The 14681-nt window shown below is 52.2% G+C and overlaps 1 protein-coding gene across 1 annotated transcript; it reads right to left on the bottom strand.

The window, feature by feature from the left end:
• TGFB3 (transforming growth factor beta 3) lies at window positions 1–14681 on the bottom strand. Its single transcript, XM_038180222.2, has 7 exons — window positions 13731–14681; window positions 8078–8241; window positions 6681–6810; window positions 5085–5192; window positions 4100–4271; window positions 3471–3624; window positions 1–1151 (listed from the first exon to the last, which is right to left on the bottom strand). Exons 1-7 carry the CDS (start codon window positions 14494–14496, stop codon window positions 993–995), a joined length of 1653 nt encoding a protein of 550 aa, XP_038036150.1. The 5' UTR covers window positions 14497–14681; the 3' UTR covers window positions 1–992.

Raw genomic sequence — 14681 nt, 5'->3', positions numbered from 1 at the left:
TTTCCCCCCCAAATATTTATTTTTTACAATGTTTTTGAGATTAATATTTTTTAAGTCTTGGCAGGTGAGGCCTGGGCCACGTTGAGATCATTGTGCAGAACTCCCCAAAGCACCTCACAAACCACAACAGACAAAAGGTCCTCAGGATGTATCAGCTCATGAGCGAATGGGCCCAAAATTCAGGTACCCACAGATACTGCTCTTGCCCTGACCCAGAAACCATCATTCAGAAACTTCCAGGAAGGGAAACGAGCTGAATGGAGGCATCAGTCCTTCTAAAAACGGACTCAGCACCCTCTTTGCTTGTATTTGCCCACCCTCAGCAGGCTGACTGGGAGCCCTGCAGTTTGCATTCAGAAACCAATAGCCAGGATCTGCCATCTGATCTTACAGGTTTGGCAGAAGCACAGTGACAATTGCACGACTCCTGGATCACAGCTCTGAGGAACAAAAGTCTGTGTGCATCTCTGAGCATCTCCTCTTTGAGCAGCTTCCCTTCTTGGTGTATTTTCTTTCTCTGAAGAAAATTCCAAGATTTTGTCCTGCAGGAGAAAATAATTCTTCAGGCCAGTGGGGAGGGCTGAGGTCCCAAGATAGCTACAGCTAGAAAAGGAAATGCTGCCCCATTTCCACTCCCCCTTTCAAATGTTCTTTCTCATTCCTTGCCTTCCCAGTTCAACTACCCCAGCATTCAAATACACAGCAGTTCCTCCACTCTGTCCTTCTCTTCTGCACCAACTGTCCAGCCATTTTGGAGAGCGTGGCCTTCGTGACACCAAAGTAGCTCCCAGAGGGAAGGCGACATTGCCAACAAGACCGAGAAATGTTCCAGAAGAGATTCCCGAGGGCTGCCAGACCCTAAGCCCCAGGGTTTGGTGCTCGGCCCTCTGCATGCGGAGTCTCTGACCCCCGGTTCCTTTTGTGTTAGCCTGGGAGCAGGAGAGTGGGTGCTGACAGTTTCTCTCTTGGCTTTGGGCGGGCCAGGGTGCCTTTCAGCTGCACTTGCAGGATTTCACCACCATGTTGGAGAGCTGCTCCACTTTGGGGGTCCTCCCGACGTAGTACAAGATGGTGAGTGGCTCCAGGTCCTGGGGGACACAGCAGGGCGAGGCAGATGCCTCAGGGTTCAGCGTGTTGTATAAGCCCAGCACCTGTGGAAACACACAAATGTGGTGACAGAGCCAGGAATCCATTTAAGCTGGTTGAGGACAGGAAGGTGTTTGGTCTCTAGGTATTTGGACTATGCTCATCAGAGGGCTTTTCCCAGATGTGAGTCATACTCATCATGTCCTGACCATGGCCTACTCCTAAAGGGTATCACCTATCTGGGCCTGACCCAAAGACATTTTTCTTTTGAACTGTAGTGTAGCCCCTGGCCAGTGCCTAAGGGTTGAAGAAGTGCAAGGAGTAATTCACTTCTTTAATTTCTGATGAGGTGTGGGGTATAATGTCACAATTTTTGCTTATAACCAGCCCAGGGCCACATTGTCTTTGGTTCCATTACAGAAAACAGAAGAAGGAAAACCAGTGCTGCTTATTTCAGCTAACATCTCTAGATAGCACTGGATGGATGCCCATCATCTTGAGTATCCACAGTTCCCTCCCAGCTTTGAACCGTCTCATGCTCTCGCTCTCCACTCCCTCCTCCAAGTCATTACACTATAATGCTGGAGCCAGGACGGTGTCCTGTGGGACCGCCCTGGATTCCTTCTCCCAGCTGGCCCTGTCCCACAGATGACTGTACACTCTGGCCCCGCAGCCTCCACAAAAGAATTGCCATGTTTCTTCCCAGAGGTGGCCACTTCTCAGTGATACGCAACTTGCTGAATCGTGGGGCCAAAACATGATCTCACCTGTGCTACCGCAGTCTCATTAGCATTTCTCTGGGTTATATGACAAGGTCCAGCACCTTGTCTGTTAACTACGGTCCTGGGGGATCAGGGGTTTTAAGGAGGCATCCTGTTCTATCACCCAGATCCACGTAATTCCAGTTATTTTGGTAGAAACTGTCTGGAATACTGAGTGAAGGCCCTGGCTGTACCACATGGTTACCACATCCTCTGGGGCTGCTGTACTCAGCAGAGTAAGTTAAACAAACTGGTGAGAAATCTGCTTTTTGCCATGTTTTTCCTAGTTTTTTTCCTGTCAGCAGTGGTATTGTTCTGAAGATTGCTCAGATCACTCAGCTGAACTTACTGCTTGAGCATTTCCTTTCTTGAGCAAGATGAGAACATTAGGGACCGTACTAAATTCTCCTTTCTCTCATGCTCGTTCATACCAGTATCTATTAGAGAATTTCTCAGGACAACTAGATGGTATATGTACCACCCGGCATGCATATTACCCTTCCTAAGCTGTTCGTTTACTTGTCTTGCCCAGCACCTGTCCACTCCTTCATCCCCTTAGATCAACTACTCCCACTCATACCAATCCTTTAGCCTTAGTGAGCCTTGCAGACTCTTAAGCTGTCAAGAAAATGTTAGCATCTTTCCTACAATATCATCTTTACCCAGTTAATTATTCTGCTGCCAAGTCAGCATTTTTCCAGCGACTTTTTTAGTGAAAGTTGAAGCTAAGTTTCAAGTGAGTTGCTGCATTCTCTGACTTGCTGCCTTTTCTCTTTTGTGGACAGAAGCACAGGATTCTCCTCTGATTTTTCTAACTTTAGCAATGGACTGTCAGTCGATTAGTTTGTCTGCTCCTCTTTGTGCTTCTTCCATTAGCATGCATTTCTTTTGCCTTTTTTTCTATGCTCTAGACTGTAGTGGGGCTCAGGTGGCACTCTTCCCAAAGACTGCCCAGTGTACATATGTTAAACAGAGGTTATGTGGAAGTTACATGAAAATATTTGCTTTCTGCCAGTCATATTTGTGAATATCACTGCCTAGTGGGTTCCTCCCTCCCATAGGCCAGGTGGGATTTATACAGCTGGAAAGGATGGCAGTGCAGAAAGGGGAAGCTTGCTGCATAGCCATGTTCACTTCTGGACATGGACACCCCCTTACTTCTGGACTACAGCTGCCCCTGTAGGAGTAGACAGCAGGTGTGTGCCATGGCTCAGCAGCTTTGCATGACAACCTGATACCGAGTGTACAAAAACCCTCTATCCATTGAAAAATGCAGGAAAAACGTAGGCAGAACATAATGACCAGGATTGACATTAGATTTGAGGGATTTGGTTAACACTCTGGCCCTTACCAAATAGGTACCCTAAAACTGTGAGTCCTGTTACTCATCTCACCCAAGATACTGCATACTCCTCAGTGTTTGGCTGGAAGCATGGACTCCGTACTGATTCCCTACGAAGAACATCTCCCCCCTGAACCTCCTAGACTCTTTCCTGCAGTTTCCTTCGAGTTTTTTTACAAGTATTAATCTGAACTACTTCTGCCGCTTCGAAGAGACCAGATGTGATAAGACTGAGGAAGGAAGGGAGAGACAGAGCCCTGAGGAAAAGACGCTGGATGTACCGTGCTGTGAGTGGTGTCTGCGCTGCGCAGGTACGGACAAGGGCCCGAACAGAAGTTAGCAAAGTAGCCTTTAGGCTCGTGGACCCACTTCCAGCCCAGGTCCTGTCGGAAGTCGATGTAAAGAGGACGCACGCAGCAGTTCTCCTCCAGGTTCCTGAAACACAGCATCGGCACACGGTGAATCTAGAGAAGGGCCTTAAATGTGCTTGTATGATGCAGCTTCCCGAAGAGAAGGGCTATGATCAGTGGGACACGGTGCTGGCCTGCTCTGGGAGCGGAGAAGAGGCAGAGGCAGGCAAGTCAGCTGCCTGGCTCTGCCCACACGCTGACAGGCAACCCTGCTGCTAGCCCCGGGGACAGCACCTCCCTGCTGTCCCACTCCCAGGGCTGGCAAGGGGCTGCTGAAACTCAGCCAGAAGCTCACAGTGACTCTGCTGAGCTGGCCAGCGTCCTTCTTGGACACCACAGGGTGCAGTCGGCTGAGCAGCACTCCTCACATGGCCCCTGCAGCTCCGCAGTGACCCACAGCCCCCTCGGAGGGCACTGCCTTTCCTGGAGGTGAGAAGTGTTGCCGTGCTTAACCAACCTCAGGCGTGGGACCCGGTGACAACGGCAGGATTCTCACTTACCGAAAGCAGTAGTTGGTATCCAGGGCCCGTTTCTTCCTCTGGCCCCCCAGCGTTGGGCTCTCCAGGCGGTGTGGGGGTAACATCATCAAGATGAGGTGGGGATTATGCAAGTCCTTCTGCTTCTTCAGGCGCCCTAAGTCCCCACGGCCATAGTCATCCTCGTTGTCAATGCCTTCAGAGAGAAACGGGATCCACAGAGAAGATGTCAGTGTGAAAGTGGAGGACACAACAAGATTTTTCATTCAATGCTTTCATGCCTGCCCTTGGACCAAGGCAAAAGGGACTCAGGCACCATTTCCACTTTTGCTTGGACTTCTCCCCTCCCAGGGACCCCTGCACTCCCAGTGAATCTGACTGCTGCAGGCCTGAAATAGAGTCTTGTGGGCCACCTGTTTTACCATTTGTAAACTGCTGGTGGGGCCATTAATCCATCCCACTCGCTCCTGGCTTCAGGCCCAGGACAGGCAGGAAGATGAATGGTTTAAAGAAGATGTCAGATCATTGGCACTCTGCAGAACAGCCTCAGAAATGGAGCCTGTGGGGGCCAGTGGCTGCAGCCCAGGGCTGCAAGCCAGGAGGTTCCTACTTGTTAGGCCAGCCAAGCCACTGACTCTCTGGGCCACCTCACACAGGATGCCTGACTTCCTTGTGTTCCAGTCACCCTAACTGGAAAGCAGAGCCTCTGTGGAAATCTGAGAAGGCATCAAGCTGAGCTTCCCAGAGAGATACCGAAATACAAAATTACTCCTTTCTGCAGGCACGCGTGCAAACCCACCCAGCCGGCGCTTGCTTTCCCCCATTTCAAATCTATCTACAAAATGGGTATACCTGTATGATCAGCATGCAAACCCAGAGGTGTATTCTGTACAACAAATGTTATGCAAGGTAAAATCCTCAATTATGCAAAGGAAGACCACATTTTTTTCTTTAGACACCCCAAGCCTTCCCTTCTCCAACGGCCTCCCCTAATCCAGCGTTTTATCACCTTTGAATTTGATCTCCAACACCTCATGCAAGTTCTCCAAGATGTCCCCATTGGGCTGAAAAGTATGGCAAGGGCAGTGTATGCTAATTTCCAGGCCAAGGTTGGACTCTGCAAAGAAAGAGAGGACTCTGTAAGAAACTGCTTTCCTCGGCTGGGACGAGGACTGTGCTGAACTCCTAGGCTGTGGGGTCTGTCTCAAAGTGAGGGGTGCTACCAGAGCTAGGGCACAGGAGCTGACTTGGGAAGGAGAACGGGAAGCAGAATTTTGTGGCCTCACTTGTGCCAAAAGCCATGCTCCTGATAACCTGGTGCTTCTGGTTATGCTTTTTAGTCTATTCAGCACCCAAAAACATTTGTGATCTTTGAAGAGTTCCACTGGAAAATAAGTATTTTGAAGAGTTGGCTTTGTGGTGTCTGTGTTGGATTAGTTTTGCTGTCCTCAGTACCTGTCTGCTATCTGGCTTCTGGTTAGTGTCTGAAGGAGAGATCTGAAATTAAGCAAGTTGGATATGGACAAGTAATTTCACTGGAAGCGTTTTTCTCAGCAGCTGCAGCCTCCTGTTTGGTTGAGCCGCTAGCAGTCTCATTCACACAGACTTTCCAGAGGCAAGTCTATTTTCATAATAACTTCCTGGACCAGTCATGCTGTGTGGGCCTGACCCAGGGAACATAAGACTCTTATGAAAGCTCTTTTTTTTTTTTTTCCTATGTTGTGTCATGAATTGAAACATCTGGCTCCCTGGGGCATTGACAAGGTGCCTAGCACCTTTTTTCCTAAGCGCAGCATACTCCATGGTGTCTGTCAGCCAGAGAGAGCTCGCCGCAGTTCCAGCGCTGAACTCCAGCCATCGGGACACAACTGGGAGCGCTTCAAAAAGGAGGAGCCTACAAGCTCACAGCTTATCCTTCCAGGGAGCGGCTGCTTGCCAGTGCCTGCATTCCAGTTTTCAGTGGCACCTAGCTTCTATCTGTGAGGCCAATCCAGCTGTGAGTCACGGTGCCTACGCTCCAGCTGTGAATGGGGTCAGTGTTCTTGCTGGGAGCTGCCCCGTAGCTATCTGTAGGGCTGCCCAGTGGTGGCAGAGGTATGTTCTGTCTAGGTGTGTCAGCCTCTGGTATTTCCTCACCTTTATACCTGCCAAGCTGTAAACAGCTAAAGAAATCGGGATCCATGCTGTTTTTTCCTACTAGATGTGCTCTAGCTCACAGGAAAGTTAAAGCAGAGCAATCCTCATTTTCTATGAGTTGCAGATGATAGATTAGACCAGCGGAGAGGTCTCCCTGGGCTTAGAATCAAAGAAACAAAAGAAGTTCCAGCATCTCTCAGCAAAAACAATTTCCTCCTCCACAGGACGAAACCTTATTCTGACTCAGCCCACAGAGCTACCCAGCGGGGACTCCAGGCCAGAGCTGGGAGGCTGCAAATGTCACACACCGAGGTGGCTTTCTGGGGGAAGGTTTGTTCCCAAGCTCAAAGAAGCTGCCCTCTATTTGAGCAGCGCTCCTGCAAAACCAGGAGCAAACATATGCTCCTGCCAGCACTGATCCACATTTCTATGGATGTCTTGACACACCCAGTCGTGGTAAGACCCCTACCTCTGTGCAGGAGCCACTCGCGCACAGTCTCGGTGACATCGAAGGACAGCCACTCAGGGGAGCCCCGTGTCTGCACGTTCCTGCCGCTGAGGTAGCGCTGCTTTGCTATGTGCTCATCCGGCCGAAGGATCTGCGTTGGAAGGAGTGGTAGAGAGAATCAGCCAGTGCCATGCATGAGGAAGGAACAGCCTTGTGGCTTTTTTTTTTTCTTCCACAGCTTGCTACAAACAAATTCAGGTGTGGCCCAACACATGAGACAGCAGAATACCCTGGCACAAGTGAGGGGAACACTTCAAAACCAACCTGAACTCCAGAGCTACACGGCATCTATTTCTGTGTCCTACGCGGCTCACCTCTCCCAGCCCATCCTTGCTTCGGGATACATACCCAGCGGCAGAAGCATGCAGCAACAGATGGAACAGGTGGTTTTATTTCTGTATTAATGTGTGGGATGTGGATCTGGATTTCAAAGTAGACCCAGCCATGGGTAACAGAACACCTTGCTCTGCAAACTTGTTGAGTCCTACAAAGTGGTGTTTTCATGTGTCCTCCACTCTTTAGCTTCTACCAAAAAACATCAGGGCTGATGAGATTTGGAGAATTCCCCCCCTGCTTTGATATTCCCTGCCATTTCCAGACAGGCAACCACAGTCTGTGCAAAGTGCACCTTGCTGCAGCACCCTGGGTTCATTGCACAGGACACAGAGCCCATGGAGAAGCTTGGGGCTTGCCTCCTCGTCAGTGCTCTCATCTGGTAGAGAACTGCTCTGACTTTTAAAGCTCAGTTCCAGGAAGACCTGAAGAGCTAACAGGCAAAGGGCAATTTTAGCTGCATTCCTCCTAGAAAGTGGACAGACACCAGCCTGTGGGAACGTGCTGCCTGGATGCTAAACTGTGCCATTAGCTGGGTGGTTCGGCCTGGCCTGAGACCACTTCCAAACCCGAACCAGACCTGATGGTGCCAGGGGAGCCCAAGAGTTCAAACCAAACACCAGATAAGCATCTACATTAAGGGTGCCAGGAACTGTGCACCCAACTGCTGGTGAAAGGAACATTGAAAGCGAGCATTTCTTTTCCAGTAAGCCTGTGACAAGTCAGAGAGCTCCACCCGTTGGATTAGCACCAACTGCATTGTGCTGCGATAGTCAGAGGAACAAAACTGCCAAGGGACCTACGCATGCAGATGTGACAGAAGGGTCAGGGATCCTCCACTGGGGAGGGCTGCCTCCTCCAACCCCCTTCTCAGTGCAGCACAGAGCTGCAGCGGGCACCACAGCGGGGTGCTCAGAGCAGCTGGGCCATGTGAGTGTGAAAAAGGACAGCACCGCCTTGCTCACATCAATTGAGGCAGTGATTAAGGAGCCTCAGGCACTGGGGAAGGTGAGGAGGATACCCACCTGGAAGAGCTCAATGCGCTGCTCACTGCGTTTGGAGCTCGGGTTGGGCACACGCAGTACCCGGAACTCGGCTCGGAACAGGTTGGTGCTGTTCTTCTCTGCCGAGGACACGTTGAAGCGGAACACGTTGGAGGTGACACCTTTGGGGCAAATGCCCAACTCATCTGGGAGAAAGACAGAGGGAAAGACTGAGAACCTCAGGCCAGAGGTGAGGGATCTCAAATAAACAGACTGAGAAAGAGCTTGCCAGCTGAGGCCTGCCACTCAAACATCTCACCACCTTTAAAAAGTATGGTTACCTGGCTAAAGATAAGACAGGATGAATTCACTCAGATTTGCTCTATGTTTGGAATATTTTGCAAGATCTTCCCACTACTGCCACCGTTATTTCAATGTTGCAAACCAGAGAATCACTGCAGATCAACAGCATTATTTTTAATCCTCTTTTCTAACTCTGCTTATTGCACATTGCGAGTACTCCTAAATCTGCATTCAAAATGACAACCCCAGCCAAGGCATTTGCAGCTTGTAGGATCCATTCCCAGTCGTCGTGGTGGTGTCACTCTGATCCTGTGCTCATGCTGGAGAGATGAAGGTACATTGAAGGTGATCCTGTTACAAACCTTGACATTGTCTCCTAAAATGAAAGCCAGACAAGTGTCCACAAAGCATGAGGTGTGGAAGACTTCTTGGGAGCCGTGACTGTTCTGTGTACCAAAAGAACTGGGTTTTAAGGTCAGTTCTCACCCATGACCTGAAGGAGGAATTCATGGATAGTACCAGACAGAGAGTTCTTCAAGGACAGAATAATAGTGCTGAGAGGCCTGCGGAGATCAGACACATGGGCAGGAAATAGCACAGCAAGTCTCTGCCTGGATGTGTGCCTGCTGAGCAGAAAAATCCACTCCTCAGATGCCCAAAAAGACAGTGGGTAAAAAACACAAGGTCCAAAAAAGTTCTCAAAAAAGAAAAAAAAAAAAAAGCTTCTCTTCATTGGGACCACCTTGGTCCCATAGAAAAGGCTGTGATTCCTGTTGCTCCTCTCCTATTGACCCGTTAGCCTTCAAGGCTCAGCATCATTAAGGCTTTAAGGTTTCCTGCAGATAAGGCACAGCAACTCCTGCTCTACACCCACATGCAGATCTGTTTGCAGTTCTACAAAGCTTTTCATATGACCTCTGGCTGTTGTCCAAGGCAACACGAGGCTCTCATGTCAGCTGATATTTGTGTGTTTGTTTTTTTTTTTTTTTCTTTCCTTTCTCATTTTATATTAAAGAAGAAGAAAAGAAAAACTGTCACCTGTTCCCAGCCACAGTTCCACTCTGTGACAAACAGGCTGGAAGTCCTGCTAACCTTGAAATTATATTCCTGGAGCTGGCCCCTCTCTTCATAGCACCACTGTCTCCCAAGGGAAACAGGTTCTGAAGAGGGACTGGTGTGGAACAGTGCCTGAGAGCAGAAGTTCACTTCCCATGCCAAATTCTGCTTTGAGCAATGCTGATGCACTTCTGGAGTCATCTCCATGAAGATGAACGTCTTCCTCTTGTGCTACACCCAGATTTGGCAAGCAGGAGCCTGACAGCTTACAAAGATGTGTTCTTAGGCTGCAAAAATTTTACTCAATAAGCTAATGACCAGATGCTCCCATTGAGATTTGATCGGAGGATTTTTTGCCATTTCTGCTGTTGAATGGAGCAGCATTTCTGTACAGGAACATCTCTGCCTACTATTAAAGACATGAATATTTGGTAGCCCCAGGAGATCGGATCCCAATTGCAGTTGCAAGCTGGTATGCTCAGCCCAACAGCCCTGTGGCACAGAGTGCACCGAGCCACGAGAGGACACCCGCTGTGGGGACTCCACCACTGTGACCACTTCTAGGTTTTGTGCCATGGAAAAGCACAGATCAGCAAGCTCTGATCTCATTAAATGCCCCAAGGCATCTTTGTAGCTGAAGCCTAACACTCATAACTGTTCTGTGTTACAGACTTAGGTGGATACTGCGTTTTAATACCCCCTTAAGCTGTTTTGTAATCCTAGCCCTATTAATAGTGCTGCTGACAGCCTGCCCTTCCATTGCAGGGCCGACTGCCTGTCCAGGAGGGGTGTCCCAGTAGCCATCAAAATGCCTTTCTAGATCAGATCATCGGTCAGACTAGCCCACTAGCTTTTTACAACATTGGCACTTTATCTGATAATCTACTAAGAGACTGCAAATCTGGTCCCACAGCACAGCACAGATGAGAGACAAAGTGATTTATTGTTCATCGACTCCTTACAATGTTCTGCCTAAGAGGTGAGGCAGCTGTGCTGGTAACAAATAGCCATCTCCTGCACTTCCCTGCTATCTCCACGCTGCCACCTACCTACTTCCTTCCCCAGTAAGGCAGAGGTGTCTTTGGAGACCTTCCTAGTGGAAACGGTAATGGCTATTTTCCCTTTCCTAAGGAGAAGCTTCCTATTGCCTTCATACCCTGGGAACCAGCCCTCTGCAATGGGGTGATAGAGCTGCATTGTTTCGTGCTCAGCACTGCAAGGTTGGAGCCCGCTTCCCACAGCTGGATGTCCAGAACATGTCTCGCTCCCAGAAAGATGTCTGCTTTGGGGCAAAGTCTTTATTTTAAGAGGTCACAGGCAAGTGCAGCTAGGTGATGTTTTCAGGGAATTGGGTCCAGTCCCAGCTCATGGTGCGCTAACTATGCTGGAATCTGGACTTGTCCAGATACCAGCAAGGAACAAAACCTAGAGGCAATATTCCTGCAAGTCCACAACAGCCAGTGGCTGTAACGAAGCCTAGAGGCAGGGAATCTGTGACACCTGTGTACCCATGCCACTCTGTGTCTGATACAACAGGATGCATCCTCACAATCGGGCCCTGCTATCATATTATTATGATTGTGGAGCCCAGCCAGCCTCAGAGCTGTTGATGGAACAAATGAGACCAGCAGCCTCCTGGAGTGCCAGGTGGGATGCAGGGAGCACATTCTTTGGGAAATCCCCTCTTCCTACAACTGCTCTCAGCAAGGTGCAGGTTCTCCATGTGCCACCAATCCCACACAGCTACTGTTTCTGGCCCGCCTCGAGGCAGCTGATCGCTGTGTGGTTCCAGTCTGACGTCAAGGAAGGGCAGGCTGGCTGCAGGCAGGTGCTGCTTCACTCCGTGTCATAGCACCGGTACTTCAAGGTGCTTAATGTCAAAGCTGCAGAACTCAAGAGAAAAAAAACGATCCTTCTGGAACTGCAGGTGGCAGATTTGGAAGGAAGGGGTGCTTGGCCAAAAGACCAATTGTTTTAATTGCCTTGTCTCTCATGCTGTCTTAGAAAATGGCATGGTCTTCCTTGGGAAGGAAAGCAGAGCTCTTTGTAGGACCATTGCAGCTGCTTTCTGAGCTTGAATCTAAGCAACAATCAGTGCTCAAGGGGCTCTGAACCCCCATGGGCTTTAGGAGCTCCTTGAAGTGAATGGCTGATCAAGAGGGAGCTATTCTCAAAAAATATTCTTTATAATTTAGACAACATCCCTGAGAGGCACAGCAGCAGGAAGACCATTCCCTGAATCATCAGACAGCTCAGGGTGGGGACAGGGACCTGCTCCTGAAAATCCTTCCTTCCTAGAAGGATCAGGCTCTCCCTGCTGCTATTTTTGCTCCTCAACTTTGCTCACTGTTGGGCCTTAAGTCTTGGAGAAGGATGACTTCTCTGAGCCAACAAACTGCTCGATTAATACTCTGGAGCTAGAACAGCGTGTGCGCGCGCACACGCATTTCAGCCTCGTCTGTATCATCTTCTCAGTTCCCTCAATGGAGCCGTGCTCCCCTTCCCCCCCGGAGGAGACGGGCTTTGGCTCCGAACGTGCTCTGAGATCACCGCCTGGCACAGTGACAGAGTCATGGGAAAGTTGAACATCAGCCACTTTTGAAGACACGGGGCCAAATTCAGCCATGGTGTACGAGATGAAACTCCCCAGGTTTGAAGAGGAGCGTGCCTCTTGACACCATGGCCCGTCTGCAGCTCTTCTCTCCTGCTGGGATCCAACTCCAAAGTTCCCCCTTTCTGTTGCCCACTCCCAGGAATTCAATCTCAGCACAACTTGGTCTTGCCGTGGTGTCCTAAAGGGACGTGGGGCAGGTTTGTTCACTTCCATAGGCATGGAGGTGTTACTCTGCACGTGGTGGACAGTGGCTGAACCTGTGGGACTTTCCTTATGGCAATGTCCATGCCCACCTGCAGCACCCACTTCTACTTCCCCGAGCTCTCCTCTCTCCATACGCTCACACTCCACAGTTAGACCCTCCCCACTGCCTCACCACTCCTTCTCATGCGGATCTTCCTTCACCTTACCCCTCTGCTTTATCCAAATCCACTCCTCTGACTTCATTTCCCACTGTTAGGCTTTCCCAAAACACACCAGTTCATAGTGCAGCTGTATTTTGCACAGACGCTTCGTTTCCCCACATATTTTTAGAATTGCACTTTAGTAGGTCAAAAATGTTGAAATCTGGGTAAGCTGCTAGTACTCTGTGCACTTTCTGTTCCTCGAGTCTTGGTGCCTCCTGGACTAAGAGCTAATCATATAACCATATGGAGTGCCGTCTGCTAGAGATTAAGTGAAATTTGTTGCATTACCACATTGTAGCTCTTATTCCAGCTCATCATATGTCAAGATTAACATAAACCTGGCAGAGTAACTGCATTCTGAGGCTGCCTGCACCGAGTCACAGCTCCTCCCCAGAACTGCAGGCGTTCAAGTAGAGTCCCCAACACCGCACTACATCACGAGAGGACACCCTGGACGGGGTATGACTGCATGCCCACCAACATCTTCCAACCCGAAGGAATCCAAAGCACAGACCGAAAGCACTGCTTGTGCCTACATCTGCTCAGCATCTGCAGTCTACTCGGGGTTCATGTCTGCTCACTCTCTGTCTTTGCATCTGCATCTGCTCAGCTTCTGCACCTGAATCTGCTTAGTGTCTGCATCTGGGCCTGCTCATCATCTGCTCTGCACCTGCTCAACATCTGTCACGTTTCCTCAGTGCCTGCGTTCCCTAGGGGGTCCCCTGTGCATCACTGTCTGCTTTGCACCTGCTCAGCATCCCTGCTATCTCCTGCTCCCTCTCCGATCCCTCGCCGCTGTCAGCGTAACATCCTCCACGGCGTCCTCCATGCAGGAGCCTTCCCAGCGAGTGCCTCGCCACCCTCTCTGGAGCCAGGCGGGTGCCGGCTGACCGAACAGGTTGCCTGGATCTGCGGCAGGGACGAGCCCAGCCACCCGCCCGGCACCAGCGACCGGGCTTTTTTCCCTCACCCCACGCACCACACTCACCCTAAGCCCCCTCTTCCTCCTCTCCTGCCACCTTCCCACCTCGCCCTCCCTCCCCTCCCGGCCTTCCCTTGCAGCTCCCGGGCCGGGGACCCCTTTGGGTGCCCCGCCGGCTCTCAGCACCCCGCCTCCTCCACCTGCGGGGTGCTGAGCCCCGCGCCCCCGGCCCCTTTCACCCCCGCACCCCAGCCCCTCCGGGACCCCGGCCCCGGCCCCGATGCTCCGGATCCCCGGCGGGCGCCGCTCCTCGGCTCCCGGTGCGGCGGGGCAGGCTGCCCCCGGGCGCGGCACCCCGCGCCGGGCCGGAGCGCACGGGAGCCCGGCACTTACTGTGCTCGGGGAGGCCCTGGATCATGTCAAATTTATGGATCTCTTTGGCATAGTATTCGGACTCGGTGTTGTCCTGCGAGCAGCTCTCCTCCTTCTCCTCCTCCATCTCCTCCAGCAGCTCCCGGGTGCTGTTGTAGAGGGCCAGGATCTGGTAGGGCACATGAGCCGGCCCCACGGTCTCCGGGGGGCTGGTGAGCCGCAGCTTGCTCAGGATCTGCCCCCGAATGGCTTCCACCCGCTTCTTCTTGATGTGGTCGAGGTCCAAGGTGGTGCAGGAGGACAGCGCGAGGCTCACGGTGGCGAAGCTCAGCAGCGAGAGCAGCACCAGAGCCCTTTGCACGTACATCTTCATGGGCGAGGGGGCGGCGGCGGCCCCCGGGAGAGCCCCCCGGGCGGCGGCGGCGGCGGCGAGCGGGCGCGGGGGACCGGGCGGTGCTCCGGCGGCAGCCTCCCCAGATCCCGCGGGCTGAGGCTTGGCGAGGAGGTGCATGAACTCACCGCGCCGAGCGCCGCTCACGACTTCCAGGAAGAGCTGGCAGCGCTCCGCGAGGAGAAGCGGCGGCGGGCGCCGTGCCTCGCCGCGCCGGGCTCCTTCCCCATGCGCCGCCCCGCGCCCCGCGGAGCCGGGAGCGCCCCGCCGCGCCGCGCCGCCGCACGTGTCAGCAGCAGCAGCAGCAGCAGCAGCAGCAGCAGCGGCCCGAGCCGCCCCGCCGCCGCCGCCGCCGCCGCGGGGGGAGAGCGGCGCCCGCCCCTCTCGCTGCACCATTCATGCCCCCGCCGCCACCGGCATCGCCCCGGCGGCACCGGCGGCACCAGCAGCGGCCGGGCTGCCCCCGCTGTCCCCCGGCCTGCCCTCCGCCGCGCACTGCCCCTCCGCCGGCCTCGCCGCCGCCGTTTTATACCTCCCTCCCATGACGTCCCCGGGACGGGGCACCGGGGGGGGAGCTCCAA

Source organism: Anas platyrhynchos, chromosome 5 (genome assembly GCF_047663525.1).
Source record: "Anas platyrhynchos isolate ZD024472 breed Pekin duck chromosome 5, IASCAAS_PekinDuck_T2T, whole genome shotgun sequence".
NCBI classification, from domain to species: domain Eukaryota; kingdom Metazoa; phylum Chordata; class Aves; order Anseriformes; family Anatidae; genus Anas; species Anas platyrhynchos.
The sequence above is the reverse complement of the archived record's forward strand: the minus strand, read 5'-3'. Positions and strand labels throughout refer to the sequence as shown.